At 46.9% G+C, this 26,034-nt stretch overlaps 1 protein-coding gene across 1 annotated transcript in view; it reads right to left on the reverse strand.

Annotated features, from left to right (window-relative positions):
• The window catches only part of ncam1a (neural cell adhesion molecule 1a), a gene marked incomplete at both ends in the record, with an annotated part of 230,163 nt that extends 205,764 nt beyond the window's left edge, over positions 1-24,399 (reverse strand). Inside the window, 5 exons of the mRNA XM_084320612.1 lie at positions 10,032-10,175; positions 16,437-16,652; positions 23,775-23,849; positions 23,950-24,016; positions 24,304-24,399. Coding sequence (XP_084176738.1) covers positions 10,032-10,175; positions 16,437-16,652; positions 23,775-23,849; positions 23,950-24,016; positions 24,304-24,399 — 598 coding nt within the window. The remainder of the gene's footprint in view (positions 1-10,031; positions 10,176-16,436; positions 16,653-23,774; positions 23,850-23,949; positions 24,017-24,303) is intronic.
• Between the last annotated feature and the right edge of the window lie 1,635 nt (positions 24,400-26,034).

Raw genomic sequence — 26,034 nt, forward strand, 5'->3', positions numbered from 1 at the left:
CAGAGAGTCCAAGAGGCAGGCAGGCCAACCAGGGCCACTGTGGTGACTGACTACAGCGCAGGCCTTCCAGCGGTCACTGAGGGAGGGGTCGTTTAAGGTTAAAATAGTCCCGAGTTCCAAGAGCGAAAACAAAAATCCCCACTACAGGCCCCGCGTCTGCAACCGTGAGAGAGCTGCCGTTCACGGATGAGCTGAGCGGACCGGACGAGGTCGCCGGGTTCGATCCCCGTCGTCCCCGCGACGGGGGGGTTTATTATTCCGGCTGTGAGCTGGTGACTGACTGATGGGTGGCTGGTATTTACGTCTACGGTGTCCACACCGTCCTGCCTATGTGCCCTTGAGCAAGGCACCGAACCCCAGAAACTGCTCCACCAGGGGGCGCTGCACTGCGGGCGACCCTGCGCCCCCTGACCTCTCTGATGATGTGTGTGTGTGTGTGTGTGTTTGTGTGTGTGTGTGTGTGTGTGTGTGTGTGTGTGTGTGTGTGTGTGTGTGTGTGTGTGTGTGTGTGTGTGTGTGTGTGTGTGTGTGTGTGTGTGTGTGTGCGTGTGTGTGTGTGTGTGTGTGCAATTTCAAGACTGCACACTAGGAGGGATATGAGGACTGTGTGTAACTAGGAGAGATATGAGGACTGTGTGTAACTAGGAGGGATATGAGGACAGTATGTATGTGTAACTAGGAGGGATATGAGGACAGTATGTATGTGTAACTAGGAGGGATATGAGGACTGTGTGTACAGTACGTGTAACTAGGAGGGATATGAGGACTGTGTGTAACTAGGAGGGATATGAGGACTGTGTGTAACTAGGAGGGATATGAGGACTGTGTGTAACTAGGAGGGATATGAGGACTGTGTGTAACTAGGAGGGATATGAGCACTGTGTGTAACTAGGAGGGATATGAGGACTGTGTGTAACTAGGAGGGATATGAGCACTGTGTGTAACTAGGAGGGATATGAGGACTGTGTGTAACTAGGAGGGATATGAGGACAGTATGTATGTGTAACTAGGAGGGATATGAGGACTGTGTGTAACTAGGAGGGATATGAGGACTGTGTGTAACTAGGAGGGATATGAGGACTGTGTGTGTGTGTAACTAGGAGGGATATGAGGACAGTATGTATGTGTAACTAGGAGGGATATGAGGACTGTGTGTACAGTATGTGTAACTAGGAGGGATATGAGGACTGTGTGTACAGTACGTGTAACTAGGAGGAATATGAGGAATGTGTGTATGTGTAACTAGGAGGGATATGAGGACTGTGTGTATGTGTAACTAGGAGGGATATGAGGACTGTGTGTATGTGTAACTAGGAGGGATATGAGGACTGTGTGTATGTGTAACTAGGAGGGATATGAGGACTGTGTATGTGTAACTAGGAGGGATATGAGGACTGTATATGTGTAACTAGGAGGGATATGATGACTGTATGTATGTGTAACTAGGAGGGATATGAGGACTGTGTGTATGTGTAACTAGGAGGGATATGAGGACTGTGTATGTGTAACTAGGAGGGATATGAGGACTGTGTGTATGTGTAACTAGGAGGGATATGAGGACTGTGTGTACAGTATGTGTAACTAGGAGGGATATGAGGACTGTATGTATGTGTCACTAGGAGGGATATGAGGACTGTGTGTATGTGTAACTAGGAGGGATATGAGGACTGTGTGTATGTGTAACTAGGAGAGATATGAGGACTGTGTACAGGTATGTGTCACTAGGAGGGATATGAGGTTTGATTGATTGATTGTGTGTATGTGTAACTAGGAGGGATATGAGGACTCTGTGTGTACAGTATGTGTAACTACTGTAGGAGGGATATGCAAAAAGACTATTTCCCCTGGAGAAAGAGGGAGAGCTTCTCTTTACTTCTCTGAAATCTTGAGTTGCACGTGTGTGATGATGACACTAATAGGTCGTGGTCCAATATGTGGTAACTTGCCACCGTTAACTTCAGCGAGACAGAGAGCATAGTGGGTATGGAGGACATGTCCTGAATGAATATAAGCTGCCGACTTGGAATTCCTGGTACGTGTGCTTGTTGCCAATTTGCATAATAGCTCCTTGAATTCTCAATGAGGGTAACGGTGTAGAGATGCAGCTGCTAAGCCATTTTCAGTAGTTTATTGAACAATTTGGATTGAGTCTTACAATCACATTTTTCTCAAGTGAAAACAGTCTGCCGATGGAGTGAGGTTATAGCAGGGCTCGTCGAGAGAGGCAGAAAAAGATTTAATGAATCCAGAACCGGTCTTTTATTAAACAGAAAATACTCACGGTATAAACAAACTCAAAGACACATACAGTCTTTTCAAACCTGAAATCAACCTGAAAAACCGAGAACCAAACAAAAAACCAAGAGAGCACACCTGGGACACATACTTCCTGATGAGCCTCGTTATCCACTCAGCATCAGAGGCTACTTGTCTCACTAACTAGCTGACTGCCTGCCAGTTGATTTATTATTATAATTTTTTTTATTATCTTTTTTCCCCCTTTCTTTTTTCGTTTTTCTCCCATCCCAATGTTAGTCGTTATGCCAATTCCCAATCCCCCTTCCTGGTCGTTGCGCACTCTACCCCCTACCGTCGGTCCGGGAGGGCGGAGACTATCACATGCTTCCTCCGACACATGTGTACCCAGCCCACCGCTTCTTTTCACCTGGCAGCGCGGACTCTCACTGGGGGAGTGTAACGTGTGGAAGGTCACACTACCTCTCCCAGATCCTTCCCTTGCTGTGCAGGCGCCCCGACCGACCTGTAGAAGTCGCTGTTTACAACGACCAGGACCCACCCTCGCCGGCTTCCCACCCGCTGACACTGCCAATTGTGTTAGTATGGATGGTCGGCCAAGCCGGAGGCACCACAGCCGGATTCGATCCCACTGGCTCTGTGGTGGTAGACAGACGCTTAGTCCGCTGCGCTACCCGGCCGCTTGCCAGTTGATTTTTATTTTAAACTCGTAAGACACAGAGGTCACCCTCATTTACAGCGACGACGAGCTTACAAAACAAAGACACAGTTCATCAGCAAAGTCATACATTAAATGGTAAATGGCTGCATTTATATACCAGCTTTTATCCAAAGCGCTTTACAATTTCTTTACAACACATTTTACCCATTCACTCACACATTCACACACCGACGGCGGAGGCAACCATGCAAGGTGCCAACCTGCTCATCGGGAGCAAGTAGGGGTTAAGTGTCTTGCTCAAGGACTGTTATGGTTTGACACCGACCCCAAACGCTAACGACACAAGAGAGTAGGATTCAGAGTTGCCAAATACGAGGGCTTGTTTATTTGATAAAGAATAAGTGAAACAGGGAAAGCAGGTCAACAAGAACAGGTACAAAGAACAAGGGGCAAAGTTCTGCTGCTCTGCAGCTTCTCCCGGAAGGGTAGTCTTGGGAAGCAGGAGCAGACCTCTGTACCGCTCTGCAGACTCTCACGGCGGACCTCTCAGATGTTGTGCAAGACCGAGAGAGGGAGAGAGGGAACGGGTCAGTGACAGAGCAGACTTGAAACGAGCTGGAGGACAGGGTGTTATATTCTTCGTGTTAAACAACACAGTGATGAGCAATATTCCAAAAACAGCCCAAGTGAATATCTTCATGTAAACACACAGTGAGCAAAAATCCAAACACCGTCCAATTGTGAAATACTATCTTCGTGTAAATACACAGTGAGCAAAAATCCAACACAGTCCAAATGTGAAACAATATCTTCGTGTAAATACACAGTGAGCAAAAATCCAAACACAGTCCAAATGTGAAATAATATCTTCGTGTCAATACACAGTGGGAGGTGGAAGATCCCCAAAATATTATTCCAAAAAAGGAAAGAGCAAAAACGATAATGGCTGGGTGAGTGACTGTCTGACAAAAAGGTGGTAGACTTCAGTGTAAAGGTTTACACACGAAAATCGGAAATAGGTCAAGACAGTCAATCTAGATAAACTCACCCAGACGAGCTGCGTAAAGGAACAGGACAACAGTGGAGGCGAGCGCGCGCCACGGAGCAGGTATCCAAGTGGAGGCTTCTAGGAAAGCGGAGGCTTCTAGGAAAGCGGAGGCTTCTTAGGAATTCCTGGAGAATAGCACAGTGAAACAGCAGCAACGGGAAAAAACATCCAGCGACAAATCAAGACGAACCAACAACTTAGGGTGGGGAAAACGGGGTATAAATAATGAGGGATCGATTGATTGAAAGGCAGTGACAGCTGGGGAATGTGATTGAAAAGCGTGGGGAAGTGAGGGAACCAATCAGCGACGTCTCAGATGACGTCAGCGGGGAGAAACGTGTGAACGAGGGAATTGAAATACTTGACAGAAAAAATGAATGAAAACAAAGCGAGGGTGGTTAAAGGAACAGAACGAGCGAGAAGGCAAGGACAGAAACCTCACAGTACCCCCCCCTCAACGGGAGCCACCTGGCGACCAGGCCGACCCGGCCCGTCAGGATGGGCTCGATGGAAGTCAGTGATCATCCACCAACACGGGAGGCGCCGGACCAGGAGCTGGAGGCAAAAGGGGACTGAGGGAGACGGGCTTAACCCGGGAGACATGGAACACGGGGCGGATGTGCATGGATGCAGGAAGCTTCAGGCGCAGGGCCGCCGGACTGAGTACCTTCAGGACCTCGAAAGGTCCGACGAAACGGGGTTTGAGCCTCCTGGCCGAGGACCGTAGCGGGAGGTCCCTTGCGGAGAGCCACACCCTCTGCCCAGGGCGGTAAGTCGGCGCAGGAACCCGGCGCCGGTCGGCACCACGACAGGCGCGCTCAGACGTCTGGAGCAGCGGACCAATCATCACAGTACTTCAAGAAGCCCGTGGTGGGGAAAGAGCCAAACCTTACAGCACCCGGCGACCCACACGGCCCCGGCCTGCCCGGACGGGACCCAAGGAAGCCGGCGATCAGGGGCACTGGAGAGGGGGACAAAGACAGAGGCCCGGAGAGGGGGACCGGAGACGTGGACAGAGGACCGGCGAGGGAGGCCGGAGACGGGGACTGGGACCCGACAGCGGAGGCCGGGCACAGGGACAGAGAACCGGCGAGGGAGGCCGGAGACGAGGACTGGGACCCGGTGAGGGGGCTGGACGGCACCCGAAGACACCGGGCACGACAGGAGGGGCTCCACCCCTTGATGGCACCGGAGGACCAGGCGATGTGGGGCTCGTGCAGCGCGAGCCAGGGCCTGCCCAGGACCACAGGGACAAGAGGAGAGCTGGTGACGAAAAACTGGAGCCTCTCAACGTGGTCACCAGCAACGGTGAGAAGGACTGGACAGGTGCGTTGAGTGACGTCAGCCAGGCGGCGATGATCCATTGCGAAGACCTCCAAGGGCCTCTCGAGGTCCTCAAGCGGAATGCCGGCCCGGGTGGCAAACCCAACGTCCATGAAACTCCCCTCAGCACCAGAGTCCATGAGTGCACCCACCGTCGCCCGCTGGTCCGCCCAGGCTAGGGTGACGTCCGCCAGACGGTTGGGTGGTGCACGGGTGGGTATGGACGAGAGGTCCGGAGGCGACTCACCAGCGGGCCTCCGGGGCGGGGGACAGGAAAGACGGCTCACCAGGATCTCCCGGGGTCTTGGCGAGCCTGGTCCTCTTGGCCGGGCACGGCAATTGGAGACACGGTGTCCATCCCGGCCACAGTAGAGGCAACGGCCGGAGAAGAGCCTGGACTCCCGCTCGGCCGGGCTAAGGCGGTTGCGTCCCAGCTGCATGGGTTCCTCCTTGGTCACGGCTCGGGAGGGAACAAACCCATCAGTCACGGAGGGGGCAGGACGGACAGCACTGTAGAGGCGGCCGCTGGGAAAGGGAGCCCCTGAGCGGCGGTCGACGGCACAGTCGTAAGGCCGGCGAGGCGGAAAGACCTGAGCCCTGGACTCCCTGAACACCCCCTCGGGGTCGTAGTACTCGGGGGGTACGTCTGGGGTAAAGAAAACCTCCTCGAGGTCGTGGTCCTCGGGGGGTACGTCTGGGGTACCGAAATCCTCCTCGAGGTCGTGGTCCTCGGGGGGTGCGTCTGGGGGTCCCCGTCGGGTTCTCTCACGTCTTCTCTCCTGGAGGCGTCCGTCGACGCGGATGGCGAGGCTGAACAGGTCCTCGAGGGAACCAGGTTCCTCCTGGGTCGCGAGCTGGTCCCTGACTGCGTCACAGAGCCCCCTCATGAAGGTTAGGCGAAGAGCAGGTTCGTTCCATCCACTCTCCACCGCCGCCAGTCGAAACTCCATGACATAGTCCGTCACCCTGCCGCTCCCCTGTCGGAAGGTCCCCAACCGGGCTCCAGGGTCCAGACCTCGGGCTGGATGGTGGAACACTCTGCGGAGCTCCGCCACGAAGTCTGGGTAGGAGAACAAAAAATCTGCCTCCATTGCCCAGGAGGAAGTGACCCACTGGGCAGCATGGCCTGAAAGTAGGTTGGTTATATAAGCCACTTGGGACCCACGAGCAGAAAAACGGCTTGGTTGATGACGGAAAACCAACTCACATTGCATGATGAATGTGGCACACTCCTCGGGATTACCGTCGAACAGCCGTGGGACGGAGAGAAGGGGTTCCCGAGATGCGAGATCTGCTGGGGCTGCGGGGAATGTTCCTGAAGGGTGTGAGAGGTGAAAGGCATTAACGGTGTCGCCCAGCGAGTGAAGCTGAGCGAGAATGTCGGACTGTTGTCCCGCCAAAGCGGCCATTGAACCTTGAACAAGCAGGACCTGCTCTCGGAGTCCCTGTACAGCAGCTGCAGCCGCATCCAGCTGTAGGGCGTGTTCCTTGGCTGACTCTAACTGGACTGCCGCTGCTGTGCTGACTCTCTTGCGGGCGCAGACTGCGCAGGCCAGTACGAACCCCTTGACGTCGTTCCTCATGGTGGGCCACCAGAATCGACGAGCCAGGAGGGAGAACGTGCGATGAACGCCCGGGTGGCAGGCGAACCGGCTGGTATGGCCCCACTGGAGGACCCGGGACCGGACTGAGTTGGGGACAAAGAGACGGTTAACAGGTACATTGCCTGGAGCGCGATGGAAGCGTAGGGCACGCCTTACCACCCCCTCGATGCCCAAGGTGACTACTCTCTCTGTGTCGGCTGGGGTCGTCATTGGTTGGTTCGTAATGTTATGGTTTGACACCGACCCCAAACGCTAACGACACAAGAGAGTAGGATTCAGAGTTGCCAAATACGAGGGCTTGTTTATTTGATAAAGAATAAGTGAAACAGGGAAAGCAGGTCAACAAGAACAGGTACAAAGAACAAGGGGCAAAGTTCTGCTGCTCTGCAGCTTCTCCCGGAAGGGTAGTCTTGGGAAGCAGGAGCAGACCTCTGTACCGCTCTGCAGACTCTCACGGCGGACCTCTCAGATGTTGTGCAAGACCGAGAGAGGGAGAGAGGGAACGGGTCAGTGACAGAGCAGACTTGAAACGAGCTGGAGGACAGGGTGTTATATTCTTCGTGTTAAACAACACAGTGATGAGCAATATTCCAAAAACAGCCCAAGTGAATATCTTCATGTAAACACACAGTGAGCAAAAATCCAAACACCGTCCAATTGTGAAATACTATCTTCGTGTAAATACACAGTGAGCAAAAATCCAACACAGTCCAAATGTGAAACAATATCTTCGTGTAAATACACAGTGAGCAAAAATCCAAACACAGTCCAAATGTGAAATAATATCTTCGTGTCAATACACAGTGGGAGGTGGAAGATCCCCAAAATATTATTCCAAAAAAGGAAAGAGCAAAAACGATAATGGCTGGGTGAGTGACTGTCTGACAAAAAGGTGGTAGACTTCAGTGTAAAGGTTTACACACGAAAATCGGAAATAGGTCAAGACAGTCAATCTAGATAAACTCACCCAGACGAGCTGCGTAAAGGAACAGGACAACAGTGGAGGCGAGCGCGCGCCACGGAGCAGGTATCCAAGCGGAGGCTTCTAGGAAAGCGGAGGCTTCTAGGAAAGCGGAGGCTTCTTAGGAATTCCTGGAGAATAGCACAGTGAAACAGCAGCAACGGGAAAAAACATCCAGCGACAAATCAAGACGAACCAACAACTTAGGGTGGGGAAAACGGGGTATAAATAATGAGGGATCGATTGATTGAAAGGCAGTGACAGCTGGGGAATGTGATTGAAAAGCGTGGGGAAGTGAGGGAACCAATCAGCGACGTCTCAGATGACGTCAGCGGGGAGAAACGTGTGAACGAGGGAATTGAAATACTTGACAGAAAAAATGAATGAAAACAAAGCGAGGGTGGTTAAAGGAACAGAACGAGCGAGAAGGCAAGGACAGAAACCTCACAAGGACACATCGACACGCTGCCCGGGAGGAGCGGGAATCAAACCGGGAACCTCCGGATTGCCAGATGACTGTTCTACCTCCCGAGGCACTGTCGCCCCATTAAGCCGCACCAAATAAGAATAAACTATTTTTTTTTTTTTAAACTTTGGCCATTCCGCTGGCTCTTTTTTGCGTTTATAGCATTTACTCTGGTCAAGAATGACCGACAGAAACAGGCTGAAGGGGTACAGATGGGGGGGAAGACACTCTGGGAAAGGCACGGCTGCAGTCCGGGATTCGAACTCGCTAAACCCCAGATCCGTGACGAGCACGGTTGTCCCCGGCGCCGAAATAGCGCTCGAGGTACGCGGTGAGCTACTGGAGCTCCCAAGAATAAACTACTTTTAAATGCAACAATGATGAGACAAGTGGTCCTCCAGCTCTATTATTGGCTCTCCTGCATACCCCCATTACCCCCCCCCTCTCCCCCTCTCCCCCCTCCCTCCATTGCTTCTTCAAACCCCCAACCCCCATAGTCACAAACACCCACCACCATGCTTCTGAGAAACAGACCATTGTGGGCAAATTCATTTCTGGGTGTGGAGACAGGGGCTTTGGGCCGGGGCAAGGCACAGAGCAGGGGGCTGGCCCACATGCCACCCAGTCCACAGAGTCAGTGGGGACAAGGGGTGCAGTGCTCATGCCACGCGGTACCACGCCGTTCCACCACTTTTCTGAGCAGAAGCACGTGCACACAAAAATGCGTTCACAACTTTCACTCGACTCATCGTGCCGTGCGCCAAGTACCGGTACTCACATAGCTACGTGTCTTTGCATAACAATAGCATAACAAAGAACGAGAAGAGCAAAACCAAAATACAAGCCCTGTGGGGGTTTGCTTGAGCTGTGGAATCTCTCACTATGTGACAAATGGTCCCGACTGGATGGATGAGACATTTCTTAAGTTGTGCTTCAGAAGGAAACTGTCCTTCTGTCAACTGTAAGTTACAATGTTAATTTAGTTTGTATTTACTTTTCTAGTTTAAGTTAATAAAATTTAAGAAATTGTAACTACAATATTGTATCTACAATTACATTTAAAACATTGTTTGTTTTTCAACCATATCTGTTGACAATATAACTTCTTTATATATTGAAGGCTACATCCTGCTACCTTTTTCAGCTTCTCTATTTCAAGGCAATATTTACAAAAACTAAACTAAAACGAGTAATTTCCCATACAAACATGTTTCCTACTATTAATGCATAATAATAATCTGTTCTGTGTGACCGCGAGGGAACATGTATGCGCATGCACATGACGTCATTATAAACAGAGTACAGGCACTGGACTAAGTGGTGAGTGACTGGCTGGTCCTTAAGGTCCCCTGAGTTTTCTCTGAACAGGGTAAATCTGCATGTTGCTCATGGAATGAACTCCAACAACTTGAGATTCTCCCCTCTGTTGCAGAGTTTAAAACCTTGATCTCCAACCTTTGTCAATCAAGTTGTACATAATATGTTAATTGATTTGTTATCCTTGATTTTGCCTTGTCTCGTTGTCATTGTTATGATTTTATATGCCGTGTGATTTTATATGCTTTCATGCACACTCGACGTGTGCTGTGAACGAGGGAAACCTAATTCGCCTTTTGTTTTCAAATGAAGGTTTGAGATGAAGAAATTAAATGCATCTCTGTGTGGACGGACCCGCTCACGGGGTGCGTTTGATTCGGTCTCCGTCGTCTTACCGTCTTTGGTCAGCACGACCTTAGATCCCTTGTATTTCCAAATGATGGAGGGCGGCGGTGAGCTGACCGCGTCGCAGATGATGTCAGCGTCATCGCCCTCGTTGAACTCCTGCGGGCTGGGCGCGTTCTTGAAGGTGATCTTCTCTGTAGAAGAAGAGAAAGAGACGCAGACGTGGTGAGTTTTGACACAAATGACACAAATGACACAAATGTATTCGGTGACGACACAAGTGGGATTGATCCAGTCATTTATTTTTAGTAAGTTATTATTTATGTATCTGACGTGTATCCTCTTTGAAAAAAGCTTTTTAGCCATTATATAACTTCCAGTTTGTATTAGAAAATATTCTAATATGATCTACTGTATACTGTAGATGAAATGTTTTCATTGGATGCAAAACATCGTCTCAGTAGCTGCTCGAAATAGCATTAGCATGGCTAATCAAATGCAAGTTAGGTTTTTAGAGTTCGGTAGAGGACTTTCTCTGGCCAGATGAGGGGAGAGGGAAGGAGGATACAGCGGGAGGGGTGACCAGGTGAGGGGAGAGGAAAGGGGGATACAGGGGGGAGGGACGATCAGGTGAGGGGAGAGGAAAGGGGGATACAGGGGGGAGGGATGACCAGGTGAGGGGAGAGGAAAGGGGGATACAGGGGGGAGGGACGATCAGGTGAGGGGAGAGGAAAGGGGGATACAGGGGGGAGGGATGACCAGGTGAGGGGAGAGGAAAGGATGATACAGGGGGAGGGATGACCAGGTGAGGGGAGAGGAGAGGAGGATACAGGGGGGAGGGATGACCAGGTGAGGGGAGAGGAGAGGAGGATACAGGGGGGGGGGGGGGTGACCAGGTGAGGGGAGAGGAGAGGAGGATACAGGGAGGGAGGGATGACCAGGTGAGGGGAGAGGGAAGGAGGATACAGGGGGGAGGGATGACTAGGTGAGGGGAGAGGAAAGGAGGATACAGGGGGGAGGGATGACCAGGTGAGGGGAGAGGAGAGGAGGATACAGGGGGGGGGGGGGGGGTGACCAGGTGAGGGGAGAGGAGAGGAGGATACAGGGGGGAGGGATGACCAGGTGAGGGGAGAGGAAAGGAGGATACAGGGAGGAGGGATGACCAGGTGAGGAGAGAGGAGAGGAGGATACAGGGGGGAGGGATGACCAGGTGAGGGGAGAGGAAAGGAGGATACAGGGGGGAGGGATGACCAGGTGAGGGGAGAGGAAAGGAGGATACAGGGGGAGGGATGACCAGGTGAGGGGAGAGGAGAGGAGGATACAGGGGGAGGGATGACCAGGTGAGGGGAGAGGAGAGGAGGATACAGGGGGGAGGGGGAGTTGTGAACAAAAGGCTTTGAAAGGAACTTCCACACTATGACAATCCTTTCACCTGTGGTGATATGTGAAACATTATTCTTATCATCACCACCATCATCATCGTCATCATCATCATCATCATCATCATCATCATCATCATCATCATCATCATCATCATCATCAAGTATCTATTTTGAGTAAAAGCTGTCACTGGGCCTCAGCACCTGCACGCAGGAACCACAGGAATCTATCACAATCCTTTTTATATATTTTAATGGCAGAAATGTCTTTTCTTAATTTTATCTTGTATTATTTTTTATAGATTTTAATGACAGAAATCTATAACACATTTTCAGGGAGGTCTTAATGTCAATTATGTGCTCATTTTATGCCCTGTCTATAATTGTGCCAATTTTATGCAAATGCCTACATTTATGCCAATGTCTATTTTGTGTCACTGCTGTGAAGCACTTTGGGCTGCAAATCTTGTATGAAAGGTGCTATACAAATAAAGTGTATTATTATTATTATTATTATTACTGTACATCATTTTTTTTTGTGGTTTCACAAAGTACATATTTTTTCACGGTTTTCTGAGCATAGATGTGCCTCATTATTTGTATTGTTTATCTTTTAACAAGCCTTTTTAAAATAATTTCTGCCACGGGTGCTAATAATCCCGGGGGCGTTAATTAAAGGTTCTATTTATTTCGGAACGCCTATTATCAAGGCTAATAACAGACTATGCGATGTGACAAGAATGACTCTTCTCTGGCTTCAGAAATGGTCTCGTCAAATAAATGATCCGTGTAAATGAAATGAGCGGGGATAAGCGTTCCTTGACAGCTCTGTTTTCACTGACACTTCTCTACAGCCGCTAGCAGCAGGGTCTCTGGCTGCTCGCTAAACGCTCCTCGTCTATACTGCCCTGCAGAAGCGAACCGCAGCGACTATGCAAACAGTGAAACCCGATAAAATGGCTGCAATTAGTTACTGCAATTCTTTATAGGGAGGTGTAGTCTGACGTCACTTTGGTACGCCCGCGAGGTCCACCCGCATAGGGGATTTATCATTCGGAAAATGGATTATCGGTAACAATTCTGCCTCATGAACTTTGGAAAGCTTTCCATTTTTTGCACAAAACGAGTTCCCTTCTATCACTAACATTATTGTTTAAGCATTTTTTGGTTGAAATAAAATTCTGCGATTTCTTTTTACGATTCATTGCGAATATATTTTCATGTTGAGCTATATATTGTGGATGAATACGCACGGAAAGGTACACCGTGCAAATGTTCATGCTTTATTTGTTTTAAACGAGACGATTTAGAAATGGTCAATGGGGGAAATACGTTGCAATTTTGCGAGGTGGACCGGCCGGGAACAGCAATAACGTAACCACTACACCTCCCTATAGGCTACCCCCTTTTCTCTAAAACAGAGCAAGATTGAAATCTGAAACGTTGTCACAAGAAAAAACAGATATTGAGAAGTTCAATTTCTCAACTTGATTTAGAATTTTGGTTTTTGTTTTAACGTATAGCTTCCGCAGGGCAGTGTAGAGCAGGGTTGGGATCAATAGAGGCCTTTCACATAATATTTAGGACATATTTGTCCTTCATGTTGGAAGAGACAACAAAGATGTGCAAAACAACAGTTGCATTGTGTTGACATGTGAGAGATACATAGACGGAAGTTTTATAATTTGACGTTTTATGACTGGATCTTGAAAACAAGTTCCGGTGGAACAGCAACAGTGTTTTACCCATAGATATCTATAGAACACTAGATAGCTTAAGGCGGAGTCACCAGCGTCACTGAACCGCCGCCATCTTGGGAGAGTCAGCCTTGAGTGAGAGTGAGTGAGCTGCACAGACAACAATATTCATAACTCGCTGAAATATTGACGGATTTACAAACGGGTTGGTTTGCTATAAACATCAAAGGTGTAGTTATGATACTGCATACTTATAAAAAAAAAATTAAAGATGTTTTTTTTTTTACAAACCGCTTGAATCATAGCCACGTTAATAATGCTTGTAATAAACCAAACCGTTTGTAAATCTGTCAATATTTCAGCGAGTTATGAGTATTTTTGTCTGTGCAGCTCACTCACTCTCACTCAAGGCTGACTCTCCCAAGATGGCGGCGGTTCAGTGACGTCGCTCTCCATTGGCCGGCAGCGCGGGCAAGCTATCTAGTGTTCTATATATATCTATGGTTTTACCTGCTAACCCGCTGCACAGACGGTGAAAGTGGTTACCAACGGTTACATGCGGCCATTTTGGAAAAAAAGAGTACACTGACATTCCGTGCGAAAACTCTATTACCTTTAAATTCGAGCAATTCAAAATGTAAACAGAAGACGTTGTTTACTCGATGATGATGATGACAGAACATTCATTCTCATTTACTTGTCAACAGGTTGGATGGACACAACCTTTTCACACCAAAATACTTTCCAGGACTTTCATTTGGAATTCACTGAATGGAAAATGAATTGATCCTGGCCCCCACCCTAACCCTAACCCTAACCCACGTGAGTGTGGTTATGAGTCACTTTGTCCTTTTTGAGTGACAGTAAATCCACAGGATGACACGACAAGTGGCGTCAACAACGAGTGGCGTCGACAACGAGTGGCGTCAACAACTCATTAGCAGGCGTTCAACTGGTCCTCGCTTATCACACATTTGACCGAATGAAGGAGCTGTAAGTGGCACATTCAGTTGTTAAAATTTGTGTTAAACAGCACTACATTCCAACAGCCATCACTGATACAGAGTGTTTGGTCAGTAACATGGGTCTCTCAGTCCCTCCACTCTGCAGTAAACAGCCATCACTGATACAGAGTGTTTGGTCAGTAACATGGGTCTCTCAGTCCCTCCACTCTGCAGTAAACAGCCATCACTGATATAGAGTGTCTGGTCAGTAACATGGGTCTCCCAGTCCCTCCACTCTGCAGTAAACAGACATCACTGATACAGAGTGTTTGGTCAGTAACATGGGTCTCTCAGTCCCTCCACTCTGCAGTAAACAGACATCACTGATATAGAGTGTCTGGTCAGTAACATGGGTCTCCCAGTCCCTCCACTCTTCAGTAAACAGCCATCACTGATACAGAGTGTTTGGTCAGTAACATGGGTCTCTCAGTCCCTCTGCTCTGCAGTAAACAGTCATCACTGATATAGAGTGTCTGGTCAGTAACATGGGTCTCTCAGTCCCTCCACTCTTCAGTAAACAGCCATCACTGATACAGAGTGTTTGGTCAGTAACATGGGTCTCTCAGTCCCTCCACTCTGCAGTAAACAGTCATCACTGATATAGAGTGTCTGGTCAGTAACATGGGTCTCTCAGTCCCTCCACTCTTCAGTAAACAGCCATCACTGATACAGAGTGTTTGGTCAGTAACATGGGTCTCCCAGTCCCTCCACTCTTCAGTAAACAGCCATCACTGATACAGAGTGTCTGGTCAGTGTCTCTCAGTCCCTCCACTCTGCAGTAAACAGTCATCACTGATACAGAGTGTTTGGTCAGTAACATGGGTCTCCCAGTCCCTCCACTCTTCAGTAAACAGCCATCACTGATACAGAGTGTCTGGTCAGTGTCTCTCAGTCCCTCCACTCTGCAGTAAACAGTCATCACTGATACAGAGTGTTTGGTCAGTAACATGGGTCTCTCAGTCCCTCCACTCTTCAGTAAACAGTCATCACTGATACAGAGTGTTTGGTCAGTAACATGGGTCTCCCAGTCCCTCCACTCTGCAGTAAACAGCCATCACTGATACAGAGTGTCTGGTCAGTAACATGGGTCTCTCAGTCCCTCCACTCTGCAGTAAACAGCCATCACTGATACAGAGTGTCTGGTCAGTGTCTCTCAGTCCCTCCACTCTGCAGTAAACAGTCATCACTGATACAGAGTGTTTTGTCAGTAACATGGGTCTCTCAGTCCCTCCACTCTTCAGAAGAGAGAACCCTAGATATGTATTCCAAGAAATCTTGCCAAGCCAACATTTCTGATTATTTTACTTGTTTCAAGTGCATATTTGCGCTTTCTTTCTCTTTCTTTGTTTTCTTTTGTAATTTTTGCAGAAATTTTTTTCCCCCATGTGGAGTTATCTCTCCAGATTGGATAAAGTGGGAACGGGATACCAGGACATTTATTTCTCTGTTTACTGCAGAGCAGGAGGAACTAGGAGACCCATGTTACTGACCAGACACTCTATATATCAATGAATGTAGAGCTATTTTAACATGTAGACCACTTACTTTAACAAAGAAACACCACTCACAGCACCTTGCACAACCCTTTTTTATTCTAATTCGTGTATATACTCAACCACATAATGCACAATTGTTCAGCCCTGGCCTATTTCTATTTTATAAATGATAGTATCTTCTATTTTACTTCTATTTTAATTTAGTTTATATTCCGTTGTATCTTATTCTACCTTTTATTTGATTCTAGCGTAATTGTCTGTCCGTCAATGTCGCACCAAACGACCAGATAAATTCCTTGTATGTGTAGAGACTACTTGGCAATGAAGACCTTTCAGATTCTGATTCTGATTCTGATTCTGATTCTGATTCTGATTCTGACCTTTAAAACAGAGTGCAGTGAAGCAGATCGGTGACAGGGAAGGCTGGGTACACACAGACAGTAAAAACTGTAAATGTTATTAGTTGCTCTTTGAAGAGAAAAGATGTAACGTTAGATATTTATTTGTTTGGTGTAGAAGTATGGGCACCTGTTAGACGGGTGTAACTGGGTTTACTAGATTCTCAAAAATGTGTAAAAATAAAAAAAAATAAAAATTAATTTGTTGAGGTCCTAGTCTGGGGGAGGGGAGGGGGGGTCTGGCCTAGAGTTTTTTTTTTTGGTTTATATTGATTTTTTATTTTTATTTCAGGGGGGGGGGGGGTATTTTGTATCTATTTTTCTGTAACTCGGGGAGGGGGGAGGGGGGGGGCAGTTGGCAGCATTTCCTTTTGTATGGTTGTTGAACTGTTGAACTGATGCTGTAAAACTGAAAAAAAAAAAGAAAATACAAATAAACATATTGTTTAAAAAAAAGAAAGAAAGTGGGGTTTGAACTTACGGAAGATCTTGACCTGGACGGTGGCCTGGGCCTCTGTCTTCTCCTCCGTGTTCCTGGCCACGCACTTGTAGATGCCGCTGCTGTCCCCGTCGGCGTGGTAGATGGTGAGCGTGGACGTGGACTCGTCGGCGCGCGTCACCAGGATGTCCTGTCTGTTGGGCAGGATCTGGTCTCCGTTGGGGGCGAACCAGTCGATGTCCTTAGCGTTCCCCACCACTGAGGCACACAGAGGGGGAACATGAGTGAATGAAGCAAAAAAATAAAAAATAAAAAAGACCTGATGTCATTTTTACATTTAGTTAGCTTGACGCTTTCATCCAAAGGGTGAACAACAGGTCAGCAGAAGGGGTACTGTACATCTGTACTGTACATCTGTGGCAGCTAAGGGCCAGTGACATCGTTCATCAAATAGTGTTGATCTTGAGTGTTATATTCTGAGTGCATAGTAGTATCATGTGACCGAGCCCAGCAGTTCGTCTCCCTCTGTAATTTTTCATATTTTTACATATTATGAAAGTATTATGATGTGTCATACATTGAAATCTAAAGATATTTGAAGAACATGATGTTTATTTTAATCTAGTTAAACCTCAAGTCTCAGAGCAGAGAAAAATGGAGAAAATCCAATCCAAAATTTGGTTAGAATTTATAATTTTTTTCAGGTAAAAGAAATGACTACAACTATAGATAATGACCAATGTGTGAACGCATGTTTCTATTGTAACATATTCATATTCATATATGCACCAAAATCAGCCAGTTCGGGCAGTTTGTTGGAAAACTGGGAATCGTACTCCATAACCCGGGCAGTGTTAGTGCCTTGCTCAGAGGGACAGGCGCTCTACCCATTGAGCTACTCAGGACCCCCAACCCTGGCATTAACCCTGGTAGTGTTAGTGCCTTGCTCAGAGGAACAGGCGCTCTACCAATTGAGCTACACAGGCCCCCTAACACTGGCAGTGTTAGTGCCTTGCTCGAAGTACAGAACTGATGCCAGTCCTTTAACCAGCTATATGTATGCTAAGCTAACATACAAACAACACCCAATGGTAGAATTACCAAAGTGGGAGAAGGCACCGTTCGTCTTTCTACACTGAAAGGTGCGTTTGGAACAGTAGACTACTGTACTCTACATAATTGTGGCATAATTGTTTCCATAATTGTGTGACATAATTGTTTTCATCAACAACTTGGCAGGCCAGGATACGTCGCTGTTTCACGACTCCCACGGTTACTGTTGTTTTCCTTTGTAGGGCAAGATAATAAGACACGCTTTCATAAGTCTAACGGGTCCAAGGTCAAAATCTCACCAGATACAGTTTATCAAAAGGAATACTGACTAGCTTTTGTTTTACATCAATCTTTTCCTCCGGTAAACAATCAACGTCTGTGTCCTACGCAAAAACAACATAATATCCGAAGTAGCATTATTTGGTTTTGAATTAATACCAGCGCCACCATCGTTCCTCAAAGGCATCTTTCTCAAGGTCACAATGCATCTTCCACTCAACACGTGAGAAGAAGAGGAAGAGGACAAAACACGTCGTCATGAATTATTTACACGTATGTTCCAGGGGATGTAGGAGTTATTACGATAAAGGAGGGCTGTGGATAAAAAGAGATAAATCAAACACATCTCCGAATCCCGCACACTGTTGTTTTCCGCGCGAGTCGACGCCTTCATGAAGATCTCACAGGGGGCGCGAAGACGCAAGATATCAATACCATCTCGTTCATTATGGAAGAAAAGAAGAGCCCCCCCCCCGCCCCCCCCCCACGTTTGGGGAAAATGTTGCCTTGACAGCGTCGGCGGGGCTCTGTGTTCAAGGTGAAGTCGTATTATTATTTTAACGGCAACCGACAACAATCGCTGGGAGCGAGAACAAAAGAAAAGCGAGCAAGTCACCTCTCTGCCCCCGGGGGGGGGGGTTTGAGGTTTGCTTTCACGATTCTTCTTTCTCACAAGTCATCCCGCTCCCCTCCCTCCCTCTGAAGCAGCGTGGCTGCCAGCCAGCCAGTGTTCGGAGGCAACCGACCCGCTGGTGCGTCACGGGGTGTTTCGCTCAGCACAACCGCTGCAATAATTAAAACAGCTGGCGAGGGATTATTGGGCCGTGGGCTACGAATGATGCTTACAGTAGGGTGCTGTCACACCTGACTTGTTTATTCTGGGCTGAGCGGGACCGCGGTGTGTCCGCCCGTCGTACCCCCCCCCCGGTCCGTGTGAACCGCCCCGTGGCTGAACTCTCGAGTCAATAAATGTTTTTTGTCGTTTAGCTGAACGCTTTTATCCAAAGCGACTAACAAATTGTGAACAACAAGTCAGCAGGAGGGGTACATCTCTGGCAGCTAAGGGTTAGTGGTATTGTTCATCAAATAGTGTTCATCTTGAGTGTTATATTCTGAGTGCATAGTAGTATTCGCATTTGTAGGTAGTTTACAGTAGTTTAAGAATAGTAGCATAGTAGTAGGGTACATAATAAAGTAAATAACAGGGTTAGGTTTTTAATTCTTTTTATATATAATTTCAGATATTGTTTGAAGAGGTGTGTTTGTAGTCGACGGTGAAAAATTGGCCGGGTTTCAGCTGTCCTGACTGTAGTGGAGAGTTCTTTCCGAGGACTGAGAATAGGCGGCTTCTCTTTGCTGACCCTCCAGGAGCTCGGATAGGAGTGGGTCTGAGGCGGCCAGAAGATACAGAGCGTAGGGGTCTTGAGGGTGCGTGTAGTTAGAGACCACTGACCGGAGGTAGGAGCAACTGAACGACCGCACCCCTGGTTCACCCTGTTTGAGGTGGTGTCGGTCCCCTTCCAGGTCAACCATGGAGCAGTTTGTTTGAGATGAGAAAGCAATCGGACCGAAAAGCAGGAAAAGACGCAGAAAAATGCATGAAACTGATTTGGCAGCTATTGTTGACATCTATCTAGGGCTGGGTTCAAGAAATCGATTTCCCGATTCTGAATCGATCTTCATTTGAATTAGCGATTATCGATTCATAAAATCGTTCTCTAATTTAGTCGTTATGCTAATAAAATCTTCCTGGTCGTTGCACGCATTGCCCACTGTCGGTCTGGGGAAGGTGTAGACCAATTACAATTAAGTTTGGCCTCTGGATAGGTATTTTCCATTGGTTCTCCTAGCCCATGTGACAATTTCTAGCATTTCCATTGGCTATAGTGACAGACATAGATAATGATTGTGGAAATACAACAAATTCTACAAAACCACTTACTGAGACATCACCCAGATGTGACATATGCAAAAGCCTAAAAAGTACATTCATGTAACTTCTTGAGAGTCAATTCTTAATGTAAACATTGATATTTTTAACAATGCAACCTGTTAGAGCAGGGGTTCTCAACCTTTCTGCTGCCAAGGCACCCCTGTGTTCAATAAAATATTCCAGGGCACCCCTACATACGATAAAGACTTTTTCGGTCCTGTCTTTTTTGCTACAATGATGATACAATGATTCTTTATTTGCCGTGCTGTCGTTGAGATGTGTTGTTGTTTGTTTGTCTTTGTTGCTTGTTGGTGAATCTGCAAATATGAATTGCCCCACGCGGGATCAATAAAGTTGTCTGAATCTGATGACAAAAGTGCTTGCTTTCAAAATAATGTTTATTTAAGAAAAAACTGAAAATCATGTATTTTTTTTTTAATACAGAAAAGGATCCCTAAAGTGCTATCTGTTGCAGCTGCACTGTTCTCCATAAAAATAGCATATTTGGATAAGTTTGACAATTTCTCAAAAACAGAAAATCATGTATTTTTTTTAAATACAGAAAAGGATCACCAAGTTACCATTTCTCAAAAAATATAAATAAATACAGAAAATAAGCACTCGTTCACTCAGTAGACATTTCTAGCTCAATGCGAGGTCCGCTGCTGCTGGCTAATAATACGGTCAATACGTGGGGAGATCTTTGACAAGGCAACACGCATGTCATCATCAAGGCTCAACTTGGCCCTATATTTTGTTTTCAGAGCTGTCATGGATGAAAAGCCAGCTTCACACAGATATGTGGGGCTGAATGGTATCAACACCTTAACTGCAGCATCATGAGATACTTGGTACTCAGCACCACACTCTGAAACTAGCTCTCCAGGTGGTATCAGATGAGATTTCAATGAGTTCTTCCAAGAGTTTGGATGGAGATGTGTCAGGAAGCTTTGTCTCAATGTTGTCTGTAAAGTCTTTTTTTATCCAGAGTGACTTAATGATTTTCAGATTTTTAGAAATGGTCAAACTTATCCAAATATGGTATTTTCATGGAAAACAGTGCAGCTGCATCAGATAGCACTTTAGGGATAATTTTCTGTAATCCAAAAAATAATTTGGATTCACTATAAAGTGCCTGTTCACTATAAAGTGCCACGTTTTGATATATTGAGCTTTAAACTTTAAGTACATTTTTTGGAACACGCAACCTAAAACACCTTCCTCTCCCAAACCGTTCCTGCAATTGTTTTATGTTGCATGATGATCATGGATACATTTATTATGTATTGTATTTTTTATGTTTAAATATCAACATAATCTGTCTGTCCACCCTCAGTACATTTACTATCAATATAATATAGTAGTCTGACTTCATCATATATTTTCAAACGCACACACATAGAGGGAGAATGCCCCCCCCCCCTCCTTCCCAGTCCTCCTTCCAAGTCCCCACCCTGCTGTTCTCTGTCGCTCTGAACAGGGCTTGTTGTTAGCTTATGCTAAAGGGACATTAATTCCGGTCTTAAACACAACGTGGCCACAAAGGAATGGCAAGGATTGCAAAGCATGTTATATGCATTTGACCCGTTGCGGAATAAAACAGCAGGGATTTGTTTTGGGTCGCAAAAACAATCCTTGCTGTGTTTCAATGTCCGCGTTCCAGATCCAGAGTACGCTACTACTGCTGAGCTGAGAGACGCTAAGGTCACTGCTCAGCCTGCTGTGTTGAGATGCATCCTTATTGGCTGTGTGCTGTAGAGCGGATATGAGTCACGACACCACGGAGTTTCAAAATAAGAGTATCATAATGACCTAAATGTTGCTAGCTTTCGGAGCCTAGTTATTTAGCTGGAGCTGCGCGTGGGCAGAAATGAGACCCGCTATAGGATTTTCAAAATAAGACTGTTGTCATTCTATATTTTTAAAGAACATTGCCAGGCATCTCGCGGAACCCCTGGCAGCTCTCCGCGGAACCCCTGTGTGCCGGGGAACCCCTGTTGAGAACCGCTGTGTTAGAGGGTTCCTTGAAGCATTTACATTTTATAGCATTGAATCCAATTTAATCGGAAATGGAATCGATTCGGGACCTTTTTGTGAATCGTAAATAGAATTTAATCGGAAATCGAATCGATGCGGGACCTTGGGAATCGGAATCGAATCGTTTTGGGAAATCAGTGGCGATACCCAGCCCTACATCTACAGTATCCATACTGTATATTCTCATATATGTGCTGAAATAATCTAGAATATTGTCCAGCCTCTGATCCGCAGGTGTCTTCCGCAGGTGTTCTTTTCCATGAGGAACTCGATCGGTGGCGTTCGTTTTGCCACCCCAGGAGGAAACCCCACTCGGCTGGGGCCAAAGAATCAGATTGGTCGTTAACGGCTGAACCACTCAAGATGCTTCGGCTGCCCGCCGGGTGGCGTTCCAGGGGTCACGTTCCAGGGGTCGCGTTGGAAAACAAACACCACCATCACGCTCCTGTGGAAGAGCGCCTGCCGATTGTCCGGAGGCTGGACAATATCTGTTCATCATTTCTGCACATACAGTGTATGGGGATATATAGATAGATAGATGTGAACAATAGCTGCCAAACCAGTTTCATTATCTTCTGAAAGATCCAGCCTGAAGCGGCTGGTGTTCCTGGGAGTCTGGGAAACCGTGTGTACAGAAGCACGCGGTCCTGGGTTGCATAGCTTGCATAGCACGTGGCCCCGGCTTGGAGATTGATGCAGACTCTATTCCTGCTGGACAGATGAGCTCCTTCTCACTCATCCCTCTGAAGTTGCCTATCCCACATTTAAAGGCCTAAAGTGTTGAATCTAGGGATGTCCGATATTATCGGCCGATATCGGCATTAAAATGTGATATCGGTTGATATCGGTATCGGAAATTAAGAGTTGGACAATATCGGTATATCGGTATCGGTAAAAAAGCCAATATCGAGCATCCCTAGTTGAATCAAATCAAATGGAATGTTGAGTCAGATCAGGAATGTTGAATTAACTCCCCCCCCCCCCCCCTCCCACGGTCAGGTCAGCTGAAACACGGAAAATGTTCCATTGTCTACTAAAAAACACACCTCTTCAAACAATAGCTGAAATAAAAGATTTAAACAAAAAAAAACGAACCTACTTACTGTCTTTTTACCATGTACCCTACTACTATGCTACTATACTTATACTACTACCTATCATGCTAATATGTCTATACTGCTCGATATTGTTTGACAAACAATGCCAGTGACCCTTAGCTGCCCCTCTGAAAGAGGGTGACATTGTACTCATCGGAGAAGATAACACACCCAGACAAACCTGGAAGCTGGGAAGAATCAAGGAACTGTTCCCAGGCCGAGATGGACTTGTGAGGTTGTGCACAGTTCGCACTACCTCAGGAACTTTGTTGAGGAGACCTATTCAGTTATTATATTGTTTAGAGGTCTAGGATGAACTAGCAGTTCATCGGGGGGGGGAGAATGTTGTAACTTAGTAGGCCAGGTTAATGATTTACGAGTTATATTTCAATATAATATCGATTATTGTTTACCTTTGAAAGAAGAAGTGGAAGTGGAAAAGTGTTTGTTTATTCTAGTCAGAGATACTCTTATTTACATTAGTCACCACGTTAGTAGAAATACAAGTCCCAGGATGCCTTGCGCCGCCTGCTAAGCAGCTGCGTCCTTTTAGGGTGATTGAGTTGCCGACTGCAGCAAGCGTTTTGTGAATGAACTGATGAGAACTGTAATGTAACGTGCGCTGAAACTTCTATATAAAGTACAGCCTATTGGAACCCGACATATTGGACAATATATTATTTTGGAAAGTAGTTATTCTACCCCTCCTGCTGACTTGTTGTACACTAAGGGCTAGATCCACAATGAATTGCACAGTGCTAATTGCATCCTTACTTACAATTCATGATGAATTGAAAATGGGGGACCCTGATGTAAACAAGACGAAAGTCTTTCTCTGGTCTGCATCCCCTTAACAATTGTGTGTATTGAGCCGTACTGTATTGTACCCATTCTGCAATCTGTTAATACAATTTTCATTTTCAATCAATCAAGGACTAAATGTAAACGTGAGCGTGGTGAGGAAGTGATCGTCTCTCTTACCTTCACAGAGGAAGAACTTGGAATCTCCTACGCTGATCTCTCCGAACTTCGGCGTGATCTCCACCTGGAGGGAAGCTGGGTACAGAGAGAGAGAGAGAGAGAGAGAGAGAGAGAGAGAGAGAGAGAGAGAGAGAGAGAGAGAGAGAGAGAGAGAGAGAGACCAGTTAGATTTGACACTCTGGGATGAACGGCGACACGGAGCTAAAGCGCAGTAAAGACAAAGTGGGCGATTTCCTCACTTCCTGCTCAGAGGAACATGGCGGTTAGATTAGACTAGATTAAAATGTATTGTCATCGATCATACAGCACAGGTACAGTACAACAAAACGAGGAGGTGGAGGGGGAGGAGGGGGGAGAGGAGGAGGAGGAGGAGGAGGGGGGAGAGATGGGGGGAGGAGGAGGGGGGAGAGGAGGAGGATGAGAGGGGGCGGAGGAGGAGGAGGGGGGAGAGGAGGGCGGGAGGAGGAGGAGGGCGAGAAATACACACTGGGCAAGAGAAGCGTGTGCGGTGGAGAGAACAAATGGTTACCATGGCAACCCAGAGCGCCGTGTCATTGTCTTGGCACGGCACGTTGTTTATTGTCTCGTTGTTCATTGTCTCGTTGTTCATTGTCTCGTTGTTCATTGTCTCGTTGACACTAATCAAAAAAAATAATGTAAATCACAACAACAAAAAAAGGTGTTGCCACCAAAACCGTACGGCTTCCTCTCAAAACGTCTCCATCATACAAACGCTCGCGCGGCTGTGAGGAGACGATAATATTCAGGTACCACATCTATCTGGGGCTTCTTCTTTCACTCGTCTTCTCACTACTGACAACATGAATGCTACCTGAATGTTTTGTCCTGGGTTGTTGTTCTCTCACCCCTCACACACACACACACACACACACACACACACACACACACACACACACACACACACACACACACACACACACACACACACACACACACACACACCCAGACACACACACCCAGACACACACACACACACACACACACACACACACACACACACACACACACACACACACACACACACACACACACACACCAGACACACACACACACACGCCCACGCGCACACGCACACACACACACACACACACACACACACACACACACAACTGTTTTTGGGATTCAAACTTCGTCAGGGTTTTTCGAATGGACGTTCGAACCTTCGTTTTTAATTAAAAAAGTTTTTGTATATATATATATATTATATATATATTTTTTTTACTATCCTCAAACTAAATGCTCAATTTGAATAAAGTGATTCATCTGATTAAATTAGTCTTTTTTCTTTTATTAAATGAACTTTTCCAGACCCAGCCCAGGGAGAAGCCCCAGCCCAACTAAATCAATTAAATCAACTTTCTTTAATGAATATAACTCATCAGTTTCTTTTAATACTATAATATTAGTGTAGCCTAATCTTTATCTGCAACTGTGAAGAAAAACCCCATTGGTTTAAACAGAATGAATAGAAAAAAATATATTGTTTTTATTTAATTTTTTTATTAAAAATAAAAAATTCAAATGTTGAATTTGAATGCCAACGTAACTAACGAAGGTTCGAAGGTTAGAAAGTTTGGGCTCAGCCCTAACACACACACACACACACACACGCACGCACGCACACACACCTCTCCACCGTCACTGGTTGTGTGAGAGCTCATTTAGAAATGAAACGTGCATATTGCTCCCTGGGACAACATGGCTAATGCCTTTCACCGCTCCTCGTGTCAGCTCACGCCACCGCCGGTGACAGGGAGGGGACTTAACGTGTATCTGCCGAGAGGCAGGCGGTGTTATAGTGTAAGCTCTCCTTTGGTACAGACAGACCACCGAATTAAAATGCACCAAGTTAAAATCCTGTGAACCTAACGAGAGAGGATGAGAGAGAGAGAGAGAGAGAGAGAGAGAGAGAGAGAGAGAGAGAGAGAGAGGAAAACATCCGAGGCGCGCGGCGGTGAACACCACACAGAGCAAGACGCACTTCTCTAACGTGACACACGCCTCATGTGTGCCCCGAGATCTCCGGCGGACTACAGAGAAGGAGCCTCCCTCCGCCAGGTGCGCTGTATCTGGGGCAGCTCCTACCAGCGCTGCGTCGAGGTCAGAGGTCACTCACGACATGTAAGGCTTTCAGACGGGTGGAAATAGAAGGACGCTGCGGGCAGAAGCTGAACAAGTTCCGTTCGGAATTATATTTAATAACCCATTCACCACCACACTACAGACGGTAGTGAAAGGT

This window comes from Notolepis coatsorum (assembly GCF_963971535.1).
Source record: "Notolepis coatsorum genome assembly, chromosome: 8".
NCBI classification, from domain to species: Eukaryota; Metazoa; Chordata; class Actinopteri; order Aulopiformes; family Paralepididae; genus Notolepis; species Notolepis coatsorum.